Source organism: Thamnophis sirtalis, unplaced genomic scaffold (assembly GCF_051295495.1).
Source record: "Thamnophis sirtalis isolate CommonGarterSnake01/CBP01778 unplaced genomic scaffold, rThaSir2_p1.2 scaffold_8, whole genome shotgun sequence".
NCBI lineage: Eukaryota > Metazoa > Chordata > Lepidosauria > Squamata > Natricidae > Thamnophis > Thamnophis sirtalis.
In genome coordinates, this window is record NW_028261388.1 from 36,079,041 (window position 1) to 36,091,744 (window position 12,704).

General features: G+C 37.6%; 1 protein-coding gene across 1 annotated transcript; it reads left to right on the forward strand.

The window, feature by feature from the left end:
* Positions 1–239: 239 nt before the first annotated feature.
* CUNH3orf38 (chromosome unknown C3orf38 homolog) lies at positions 240–11,175 on the forward strand. Its single transcript, XM_014052776.2, has 3 exons — positions 240–467; positions 2,950–3,170; positions 7,195–11,175. The coding sequence occupies exons 1-3, from the start codon at positions 329–331 to the stop codon at positions 7,780–7,782; spliced, it is 948 nt and encodes a 315-aa protein (XP_013908251.2). The 5' UTR covers positions 240–328; the 3' UTR covers positions 7,783–11,175.
* The last annotated feature ends 1,529 nt before the right edge of the window (positions 11,176–12,704 follow it).

Genomic DNA, 12,704 nt, shown 5'->3' on the forward strand with positions numbered 1-12,704 from the left:
GAAGTACTGAAATTAATTTAAAAAAAAACCCTCCACGAAGATTAATAATAGAGCATCCAATCCAAGCGAGGGAACTACAAAGCCCGCTTCTGTTCCAAGCCGGACAGTTTTCACCCGCGCTCCCCGTGTAGATTGGTCGATTTACGGAAGCGCGGAAGGATTGGGGGAGGGGGGAGGAGGCGTAAGACATAACAGGCGGAAGTGGCGTTGTTACGCCCTGCGTGCCTAGTTGTCAAGGTTTCAGGCAGCCGCTCCAGCTGCGCGCTGCTGGTCTGGGCTTCCCGTCTCGCGCTCGAAGAAGCAACGCTCCTCCCCCCCCCCCATCAATATGGCTTCGGCTGGGGTGGGGATGACCGAGCGCGAGCGGGACGGCTGCCGGGAGCTGTTGGAACTGCTCCAGACCGACGACCTGCTGGCTCTAGCGGACACGGTGACCAGCCGCCTCGTGCAGCCCAGCAACCGCCAAGGTATATTAAGGGGCTAGAACGACCCGGTACCCTGATGAGAGTTTGAAGGAGGCCTCTGCTGGAAAATACTTCTTGGCTTGAGATTCATTAATTCCAGCCTGGTGCTTCCTTGTGACCACTTATCAGAATGAGATGCTCGTTTCCTCACCCCTCCTACAGTCTAAATAAGGGGTTCTTCTTCAGCTGTGCCAGAAGTATTTTGGCCCTGCGACATCCTTCAGCTGAATTCATACAGTGAGGTTTCTTTCCCGCCTACTGGCGAGGCACAGACGTTTTGCCAAAGAAATCGCCTTATTAACAGATAACTTAGTTTGAAAATAGCTTGAAAACTGGCGCCAGGCACTGTGACTTCTAGTCATCAACGATAATCACTTTTCTTTAAACATCTTTGAAGAAAGGCTGATGGTGGCACATGATAAGAGCCGAGGTGGCGCAGTGGTTAGGGTGCAGTACTGCAGGCCACCTTAGCTGACTGTGATCTGCAGTTCAGCGGTTCAAATCTCACCGGCTCAAGGTCGACTCAGCCTTCCATCCTTCCGAGGTGGGTAAAATGAGGACCCGGACTGTGGGGGCAAGTTGCTGACTCAATTTGCTAAAAAATATATATAATAATTTGTAAACCGCTTAGAGAGAGCTGAAAGCCCTATGAAGCGGTATATAAGTCTAATAAATAAATAAATAAATAAATAAAATAAATGTGGAACAAATATTTTATCGGATATAATTTTTGGCTGTTATGGTTAAGGTTAGCCAGAGTAATTTATGGAAAATATCTATGATTCTCTATATTTTTGAATCACTTTCTTAGTATTGTGTTTTGGTTACAGGAGCAAAATGCCCATACCTTTTTCAAACATGTTTTAAAAGTAACATTTTTCAAACCAATGATCATCTCAGTGTGAAAAGAGTTGTAAAAGCATCGTGATAGGAACTTCCAGAATGTAAAGGCAATTTATCATTTTGTTAGGGCAGGTTTTTACTTTTAAAAATAAGGTGTTTCAATAAAAATCTTACATGGAGAACTATTGCAACTAAAATTGCAGTAGTTTCACCATCCTGGTACAAAGTGAAAAAACTGTCAAAGAAAACATTAGCTGTACATTTGTTTGTAATCTGTTTTTTCTTATAGTCTTCTGACAAAATATTTTACTAATTAAATATATTAGCAGACAAAATTAGTGCATTATGCCAATTTCTTTGTTCAGATAGTATTTATAGATCAATGGGGAAAGCAATATGCCCCAGATATAGAGCAAACCATTATGATAAAATCATATGCTGGGTGTATTGTTACTTGACTGATGATTTCATACAGCTTTCATATAAGTAATAGTAGTACATCTACAGTACATTACAGTATATTTTAAAAGAGTTGCCTTAACTTGTAGGTAAATAATAATTTAAGTATTTGAACAATATTAAAGTTAGTGGTGTTCATGATCTTGCAATCGCTGAGAACCTTATTAATTCTATTTAATATGCTTATTTTTATAATTAAAAATGCACCAGTTTTATTCAATTTTCTTTTGATTGCCAGACGAAGCAGAAATATTCACTTTCCATTCTATCTTTATAGCCAAAATAAAGCTTCTTAAAACGATCTTCTCACATTAACGATGTGTACTATTGGTCTATATTTCAAAATGCACCAAATGAGTAATAGGCTTATGTTCAAAACAGTAAATATTATTGTCTTGCTATAGGAAAACTTCAGTTTTTAGAAGGTTGAGAAAATGATAATATGCTATAACAAAGAATCAAAAGTATAAATTGCTGACAAGGATTCAGAGTAATGTGTAATTCTTAACTATTTTTTTAAATGAAATATATACCTTGATCCAGCCCTCTTGTTTTCTAAAAAGTAATTATATCTGTCTATATCTTTTTAAATTAAGTTTCATTACAAAGCATAATATAGGAAGTTGCTTTGTTTGTGTCACATAATTGCCCATCTAAGCCAATATTGATGCATTAATTACAAGTGGTTTCCAAAAGGTCCAGTCAAGAGTTTTTCTAGATGGACAAAAAAGTGAGCTACAGAATTATGGATTATGAGTGGCAGTTTTGTTTCTTATTGACTAGTTCTTTTATTTGTGGGGCATTTCATAGGCCATGGGTAACATATTGCTTTTTTCACTAGGGATGATGAGACTTGATTACAGGATATTTTCTTTTTCAGTGGATGAAAAAGTTCTACATTTTCAGCAAAAATCACAGGAAGTTGATTCTTTAATCCACAATTACTAATAATTATGTTTAACAGATCTTTATAGAATGGCTTTTTCTGTGCTATGTCTTTTGCTAACTTTCCACAATAAAAAATTCTTGGAGCAGATTCAGCAGCAAAAGTGCCATCTTTATGTTACATATTTATAATTCAGAAATATATTTTCAGAATTTTAGATTTACAAACAAATTGCTAGTTGTCTTTTGCAATAAAATTAACTTTAGGTAATATATCTATTTCTGAATTTGTTTATAGAAGCCATAAATGTCATCTTGCTGTACAGTCAAAGTACTGAAGAGCTGTTGAAAAGAAAGAAAGTATTTCGAGAGATAATATTCAAGTACTTGGCAATGAAAGGAGTTATATTGCCACCTTCTTCTGAAAAACACCAGCTTGTTTATCGTGCAAAGGAGTACTGGTGTGAAGAGCTGAAAGTCTCTGCTTCAGAGCAAACGTATACTAATCTTAGTATACAGGTGAGGTACATAAATAATATTAGGAAATGCCAACAATATTTTTACAATTATATTTAATTATTGAAACAATAATACACTTAAACTGCTCTTCAATGATTTTCAAAGAACATTTATGATTTCTTTTTTATTCATTGCTGGAGTTCATTGACATCTCAGTTGGCAGAGAGGTCTTGGGAGACTTCAATCTGCCTTCCATGGGAGTTGGGCCTCAGGTGATCCAAGAGTTCATAGCCACCAGGACAGCCATAAGAACATCCAGAATCTGACACTGGACAGTGGTCACACATGGATCTGGTATTCCTATTGGAGCAGTTACTATGTGATCTGAAATTGGGGAAGCTTTTGGTGTCCCTTGTCATGGCAATATTACACACTGATTACCATGGGATTCTCTTGACACTGTCATCCACTGCAAGGAAGTTAGACCCATTATATTAGTCTATTCCTGGCAACTGATGGACCTTGATGGGTTTCAGAGGGATTTGTGGGTTATTCCTGCTGCTCTGCTGCATCATCCATCTGAAGACATGGCCACCACTTGGAATAAGAGGGCAACTGATGTCTTGATCTGATTGCAGGAATGCAACCTCTAATGTCTTGTGGATCCTGGCACACACTGTAGTTCATGGAGGAGTTAAGGGGGTTGAAATGAAAGGAGAGACATCTAACGTGTTTCTGGCATTCTATAGGGATGAACTTGATGCAGGTTAGAGCTGCTAGTAAGGCGTACATTGTGATAGTAAGAGCAGCAAAGCATCAACACTTTTCTACACATTGTGTCCCTGAAAACCATCCTGCTCTTTTGAATAACACATGCCTTCCTCATGCAGAAGAATTTGCTCAATGTCTATTACACAAATTCACCTGAATGTGCTAAGAGTTGAATGCTGGCCTTCTTGCAAGTATGAAGAGATATCTGGGCAGGAATCTTTCCTGGTTATCTGGAAACTATTTGAGCCTAATGAGCTGATTAAGTTTACATAGTCCTTAGGATTCTGAGCTCAGCTACCAGCTCTTTAGACCTCTGCCCCTCTTGGCTGGTTAAGGGGGCAGGAAGATTTTGTGCAAGTAGGTTCAAGTGGTCATTTGAGCAGATTGTTCCATTATCTCTTTAAAAAGGCCATGGTTTTCTCCCTGCTCAGGAAGCCTTTGCTGGACCTGATTGTATTGGAGAATTTCAGAAGGCCCTAGATAAATTGGATTATTGATCCAGTTCTATCAGAATCCAGACCCAGATACAGGATGCAAATGGCATTGGTTGCATTATTGAACAATCTCTAGCATGAGCAGGATGAGTTTTGCATCCATCCTTACTCTGCTTGAAAATCTGCTTGATGTTCTGGTTGTTTTCAATACCATCAACCATGATATCTTTCTGGATCAACTCAGAGGATTGGGAATAGGTGGTATGGTGTTGTGCATTTGCATCTTTTCTTAGGGAGCAATTCCAATTAGTGATAGGGAAGAAGCCCTTACTGTGTGGAGTGCTGCTGGGTGAGATGATCTATTGCCCAGGAGTGAGACATCAGTTTGCTGAGGATATCTAAATATACACCTCTGCCTTTGGCGAACTAGGCAAATTTGTGGCTGTCTTCTGCTGTTGCCTAGAGACTGTGCGGGTCTTAATGGGTAATAAGAGGCTTCAACTGAACCCTGGCAAATCTGAATGGGTTTGGATTTGGGATCGCCCGTTCTAGAATTATGCTATATTTGGTGCTTGATGAGGTTGCACTGCCTTACACAAACCTTGTGTGTGATCTGGGAGTTTCCTTAGTCTTACAATGACTGCAGCAGCTATGAGTCATGGCTAGGAGAGCCTATATTCAACTTTATTGTGCATCAGGTGTTCCCATTCCTAGATCAAGTAGCTTTGTTCATGTCATAATCATCTCATGGTTGGACTACTGTACTATGCTTTATATTTTCTTCAGTAGCAACATGGGGTTTCTCCTGAAGAATATCTATAATGGGTAATTATTGGTTTGCGCTCCGAGCTTGGCAATTTGGTTGCAAACATTTTGTCACCATTTGAGGAGACATCGTCAATATATTTTGAATTGATGAAAAATTTGCAACCAAATTGCCAAACTCGGAGTTCAAACCAACAGCCTAACTACCAACCTGAGCTACTCATATTCAAACACATTTCAATGGGTAGTTATGCGTAATTTCAGAAGACATGTTACGTTTCTGCTCCGTGAGCTCCATTGGTTACTAGTCTTTCTGAATCCAATTCAAGGTGCTTTTTTTGACCTTTAAAGCTCTACACATAGAATGGGATCACATTATCTGAGGGGCTACCTCTCCAATTACATTTACTTATCCTACTAGATCAACCAGAAAGGTCATGTTGTGGCTACCATGAGCTGGTGAGCTTCATTTGGTGGGTCCTAGACAGCAGGCCTTTTCTGTTGAGGCTTCTGCTTCATGGAACATCCTTCACATTGAAGTGACACTAGCTTCATCTTTTTTAATATTTCTGAAGTCGCTTAGACCCTAGGGGCTAGCAAAATATTATGATGACTTCAGTGTAATTAACATCTCTCTGCATTTAATCTTTTAAAAAAAGTTGTTTTAGTTATATAACTTTTATGATTTTAATTTTACATTTTTATAGTTTTTAATAATATTAGTGTATATTATTTTCAGTTTTGTTGTATGCCACCCAAAGTCAATTGTTTGTGAGATTGTCAGCCATGTAAATATGACAAATAAATAAAATTGTTCACTCATTTTATTTTTTGTATCCTACTTAAATGGAACTCAAATGTACCTGCTTGTTTTATTAGTTTATAATAACTATCTTTTCAACTACAGAATAAACAGGATTGATATATAAAGTTGTATATCTTATATGTAATTCTGAAAAGGTGAAACACGTTCTTTTCCTGCCTTGATATTGGCCTTTAAAGTCCTACGTGGCATGCTTTGATATATTTACACACACACACAAACACTATAAAATGTCACTATTAGCAATTCAGATTAAAAATAAAAATATTCAGGGTCTTCAAATAAATAATATAGCTCACAATATCCTTCAATTAATCATTCACATACCCTACACAAAATTCACCCAAGGTTCTCTTACTTAATTCTAAATTTTCATAATTGAATAAGATTTTTCAAATGATGTTAAAAAGATACTGAATCTTAATAACCTGTCTATATATTTTAGAGGTATATTTCATAATATATTTTACTGTGGCCTTATTATTTTGAAAGAGGTAGATATAGAAAATGTTTGTTTCCTCAGTTATAACTTACTAGGTTTAGGTATGAAAAATTGCATTTTGCCTTATTAAAATCACTTTTTCTAGGAGAGTCATGTTGAATATTAAAAAATTAAATTAATTCTGATTCCAACTGGAAAATACTCAATATAATTATTTGAAAGGGTTTTTAAAGTAGAATCTTTAAGTTGCTTTCCAAGCTTCTTTTTTTTTTGTCAGAAGTCATAAACATTGGTTTCTATGATAGAATTAATTTGAAAAAACTGACAAGTAGTTTTAGCAATAGCAATAGCAGTAGACTTATATACCGCTTCATAGGGCTTTCAGCCCTCTCTAAGCGGTTTACAGAGAGTCAGCATATTGCCCCCAACAATCTGGGTCCTCAGATTGTTTTATTAGGTTTTATGTAATACAAGTAATAGTGGATGGGTAGCAAACATTCTATGAGATCTTTCACAATTATCCTTAACCAGTTTTTAACAAACATGTTTGAAATGTTTTATGAAGTAATTTGCAGTGCATTGCACTAAACAGAACATAGAACAGATTATAAAAAGAAATATAAATCCTCCATTTGTTTTTTAAAATGGCTCCAAATCAATTGTTATTCAAGCCCTTAGTCCATAAATAAAGCATATACATTCATAAATACCGTTACAAAGCAAGAACCATTTTCCTGTCACCATTCATTCCACTTTCTCTGAATTTTTAAGGATCTTTTTAATTATTTTTTGTTATTTTATAAAGTAAAAGTGATTATTCTATTCTACTTTATGTTTCTTATTTTTCAGCAACAAGAAGATGGAAGAACACAAGGAGATCAAGATGACATCAAAGAGTGTCACAATCTGGCAGAAGAATTTTGTCAGTGGTATTTTAGAATGCTAAACTCTCAGAACCCATTGATTGGAGAACCACAACAAGAATGGGGACCACAACATTTTTGGGCTGATGTAACGCTAAAATTTTGTTACCACACTTCGGAACAAAACATGGAAGAGTACTCAGGTGCAGAATTGGTGAGCCTTCGCTTGTTGTCATTAGTGAAAGAAGAATACCTCTTTCTGAATCCTAACTTGAATGCAGGTGGCCTGAAGTGTACAGTTTCACCATATGGATTAGTTGTGGTAGCAGTAGCTGGCACAGTTCATAGAAGTACTTGTTGTTTGGGAATCTTTGAACAAATCTTTGGCCTCATCCGCTGCCCATTTAGGGAGAATACATGGAAAATCAAGTTTGTCAATCTAAAGATTGTTGGCCAGAATGCGATAGAGCCTGGGACCCATATAGAAAGGCCAAGCATAAAATACGAGCAAGAAGAACTGCAGGAATTTTATGTGTCCAAGGAACTTGCCTTGATTGAGCCTCAAAAATACTGACTGTTCTGTTTTGCAAAACGAGGGAGAAAAGTATGTGTGCCTTGGAAAATACAGCAGGAGAGCACTCAAAGCATTCAGTAATTTATTTGCCTTTTTAAGAAATTAATGCTTTCCTACTATGAGATAATCATAGAGATTTGCTGCTGGTAATTGTTGGCTTGATTCTTGCCCCCAAATTTACAATTTGAAAAATTACTTTGGCAGATTATTTTCTACATGAGAAGGGAAGGGAAGGTGAGAAGATACTTCTACTTTCCTGTCAACTTCTGCTAAGTACTGATATAGAGGATGGGCGGGAGTGACTAGCCAGGAAGAATCAAGTATAAATGAGAAGCATAAAGTAATTGCAGATGTAATATTGTCATCTTGACTGCTTGTAGCTTTCCTTTTTTCCCTCTTTGGGGTAGAAGAATACAGAAGTGTGATGAATCTGTTAAATTTGCAAGAGATTATTTTGCCAAAGTCTTAATTTTAAGTCTTAGTTAAATACCCTTCACAGTTTAATCTCAGGGTTGTACAAAACAAAGCATTTTTTTATTTTTGATAGAATTTTCTGCTTAGGCAGCAACATTATTAAAATAATTGTTACTTAAATCAGTATATGCGTGAAAAGGTTATAACAGTGCTAAATTTAATAGAGTGTTTTCATGGGGAATTTATGAAATAATGTTGCTTTGAAATTTGTTATTTGTCTTATTTGTTATGTACAACCCTTATTCATTTAGTTATTTACATATAACAAACATGTAAATATACAAGACAATTGTGATATTATAAAAAAGACAAGCACTTAATTTGTGGCAGTTAATACATCTAGTTTATTTCACTTATGCTACTTTTTATTGTTCCTAATAAAAATTGCAATCTTCAGACTATTTATAAAAAGGCAGTATTCTTACTACTTCAGATAATTGTGGAAGAATCTACTACTACTACTACTACTACTACTATTTAGTCAGCCACTAATTGTTCAAGTTCTCCCACTTAAAAAGATGAGAGAAGCCTGTAATTGACATCATAGGTAGATCTCAACAATGAGAGACAAAAGGAGAAAACAAATCCAGACAATCACATTGTCTGATTTAGGAAGAATTGTTTTTGCAAATTATGGTGGAAAATAAGTATTTAGTCAATATCAAAAGTTCATCTCAATACTTTGTTATATATCCTTTGTTGGCAATGACAGAGGTCAAACGTTTTCTGTAAGTCTTCACAAGGTTGGCACACACTGTTGCTGGTATGCTGGCCCATTCCTCCATGCAGATCTCCTCTAGAGCAATGATGTTTTGGGGCTGTCGCTGGGCAACACGGACTTTCAACTCCCTCCAAAGGTTTTCTATGGGGTTGAGATCTGGAGACTGGCTAGGCCACTCCAGGACCTTGAAATGCTTCTTACGAAGCCACTCCTTCGTTGCCCAGGCGGTTTGGGATCATTGTCATGCTGAAAGACCCAGCCACGTTTCATCTTCAATGCCCTAGCTGATGGAAGGAGGTTTGCACTCCAAATCTCACGATACATGGCCCCATTTATTCTTTCTTCTACACGGATCAGTCGTCCTGATCCCTTTGCAGAGAAACAGCCCCAAAGCATGATGTTGCCACCCCCGTGCTTCACAGTAGGTATGATGTTCTTTGGAAGCAACTCAGCATTCTCTCTCCTCCAAACACAATGAGTTGTGTTTCTACCAAACAGTTCTACTTTGGTTTCATTTGACTATATGATATTCTCCCAATCCTCTTCTGGATCATCCAAATGCTCTCTAGCAAACTTCAGATGGGCCCGGACATGTACTGGCTTAAGCAGGGGGACACGTCTGGCACTGCAGGATCTGAGACCCTGGCGGCGTTGTGTGATACTGATGGTAGCCTTTGTTACGTTAGTCCCAGCTCTCTTCAGGTCCCCCCGTGTGGTTCTGGGATTTTTGCTCACCGTTCTTGTCATCATTTTGACCCCAGGGGGGAGATCTTGCGTAGAGCCCCAGATCGAGGGAGATTATCAATGGTCTTGTATGTCTTCCATTTTCTAATTATTGCTCCCACAGTTGATCACACCAAGCTGCTTGCCTTTTGCAGAGTCAGTCTTCCCAGCCTGGAGCAGGTCTACAATTTTGTTTCTCGTGTCCTTCGACAGCTCTTTGGTCTTCACCATAGTGGAGTTTGGAGTGTGACTGTTTGAGGTTGTGGGCAGGGGTCTTTTATACTGCTAACAAGTTCAAACAGGTGCCATTAATACAGGTAATGAGTGGAGGACAGAGGAGCCTCTTAAAGAAGAAGTTACAGGTCTGTGAGAGCCAGAAATCTTGCTTGTTTGTAGGTGACCAAATACTTATTTTCCACCATAATTTGCAAAAAGATTCTTTCCAAATCAGACAATGTGTTTGTCTGGATTTGTTTTCTCATTTTGTCTCTCATAGTTGAGGTCTACGTATGATGTCAATTACAGGCCTCTCTCATCTTTTTAAGTGGGAGAACTTGCACAATTGGTGGCTGACTAAATGCTTTTTGCCCCACTGTGTGTGTGTGTGTGTGTGTGTGTGTGTGTGTGTGTGTGTGTGTATGTATGTATGTATGTATGTATGTATGTATGTATGTTGTATTTGTGCTGATAAATAAAGGGAGACTAGTATAGATCTATTTCAAGCTATTTCTAATCCCAGTAAGGGTATGGCTAGCTGATGAGAGCAAAATAGCTTGAAATAGATCTATACTAGTCTCCCTTTATTTATTTATCAGCACAAATACAACACAAATGTAGCAAAGGAAACAGTAAAAATATTGGGTTTCTGTCTGGATGGTCTCTTGTGATGAGCCAATAGACAGAGAATGGAAGCAGGAAACTTCCACCCATATTTGGGCATACCAGGGGTTGTGACTTTACTTACATACATACATACATACATACATACATACATACATACATACATACATACATATTTTCTAAATATAAACAAAAACAAAAACAAATAGTTTTTTAAAAATACGAGACACTTATTTATAACAATACTTTGGTTTAAAATCTGGTAGATATGTCTGCATCCAGATATATATTTTTTACTGCTGGAAACTGAAACTGAAAGTTTTTTCCTTTATTTTTATTTATTTATTTATTATTGTATTCTCCCACTCTTGCTCCTTTTTAATTTGGATCCTTTTTAAGAGCTTGTACTGACTTATTTTTATCATTTCTTTTTAAATCAAAATCACAATGTAAGAGTTGGAAAACTCCTTGTAGATTATCTAATCCAATTCCATATCTGGTTCAGGAATCTACTCCCACATTATCTTTGTCAGATACAAGTCCACATGTTCAAATATTTCCAGCTAAAGAAAGTCTACTACCTTCCAATTATTACTATTGTGTCTAATATTCAATAAAAATCTATTTCTCTATAATTTAAGTAAATTGTTTGTTGCCTTCTGGGTATGTTCCAATTTGTCCATGTTCTTATTAAAATATGCCAAAGAAATACTCAGTACTCTAGACATCAACAGACCAACAATAATATATCTTAATTTTGATACAGTACTTATATCAATAAGCCTATGGTTATATTTGTACTTATATTTGCATATATTTTTTTGCAGTTGCATCAGTGTTGTCTCATATTGTAGGAAGATAATGACATTGCACATACATTCTTTTATTTTTCTTTCCAGCAAAACTGTGGTGTAGGCTGGACAGAGGATCTGTCCCAAATCACTTGGTGAACATTGGTGGATGAGTGTGGACAAATCTGGATCCCACGGTGCTAGTCTAGTACCTAACCTCTACACTAGTGTTCTTTAACCTTTTCACAGATTGTTCCACTTTTAGGATATGACAATATTTGAGTACCATCGCTTAGCCAGGTGTCAAAAACTTGATGACTAAAAAAAGACGGGAAAAAGTGATAAAGTGCAGATAGTCCTCGACTTACAACAGTTCGCTTAATGACTGTTCCAAGTTACAACAGCACTGAAAAAAGTGACATGACCATTTTTCACACTTATGACCTTTGCAGCATCATGTGATTTATATTCGGATGCTTGGCAACTGATTCACATTCATGATGGTCACAGTTTTTCAGGGTCAGATGATCCCCTTTTGCAACCTTCTGACAAGCAAAGTCAATGGGAAAACCAGGTTTACTTAACCGTGTTACAAATTTAACAACTGCAGTGATTCACTTAACTAATGTGGCAAGAAAAGTCATAAAATGGGACAAAATTCATTTAACAAATGTCTCGCTTAGCAACATAAATTTTGGGCTCAATTATGGTCGTAAGTTGAGGACTATCTGTACAACCACGCTATTAATGGGAAACTGATATTAATCTTTGCTCTGTTCTATCCCCTTCTCTCCCTCTGCTCGTCTCAAAGAAGCCTCTCTTCCATCTCCATTCCCTTCTCTTGTCCCATTGGTTTTTTTTCCCTCTCCCTTTCCTCCCAAAACCACCACCTTTTATATCTTCTCCAGTCCCCTTTTTGGTGCAGCTCCAGCTGACTCTGATCCCCAAGGCTACATGCTGTTTCCGGAAGTGCCAATCAGCTGGAGCCGTGAGCGCCAATCCTGGGTTCTCGGCAGAGACCTGGCAACACCGCAGCTCCAGTTGACTCTCCCACAGGCCTGTGCAGCACTGCCGCCACTTCAACTCTTCGCCCTGCTACCCTTTTACACTTCTTTTTAAACGGTACTTTTCAACCTGTCGTAGGCGTACCACCAGCCAGGTGCTGAAGTACCACCAGTGGTATGCGTACCATGGATTGAAAAGCACTACTCTACACCATACTAGCTCTCAAATTTGTAATTTGAAAATTCATAAGGAATTTAAATTCATGTTGCTGAAATCTCCCCATTGATCTAGTTTATCAGGACCTTCCTGAATCTTGGGATAGTCTTTGCTGTTCCATCACTCTTCCCATCTTTTTTTGATCCCTTATT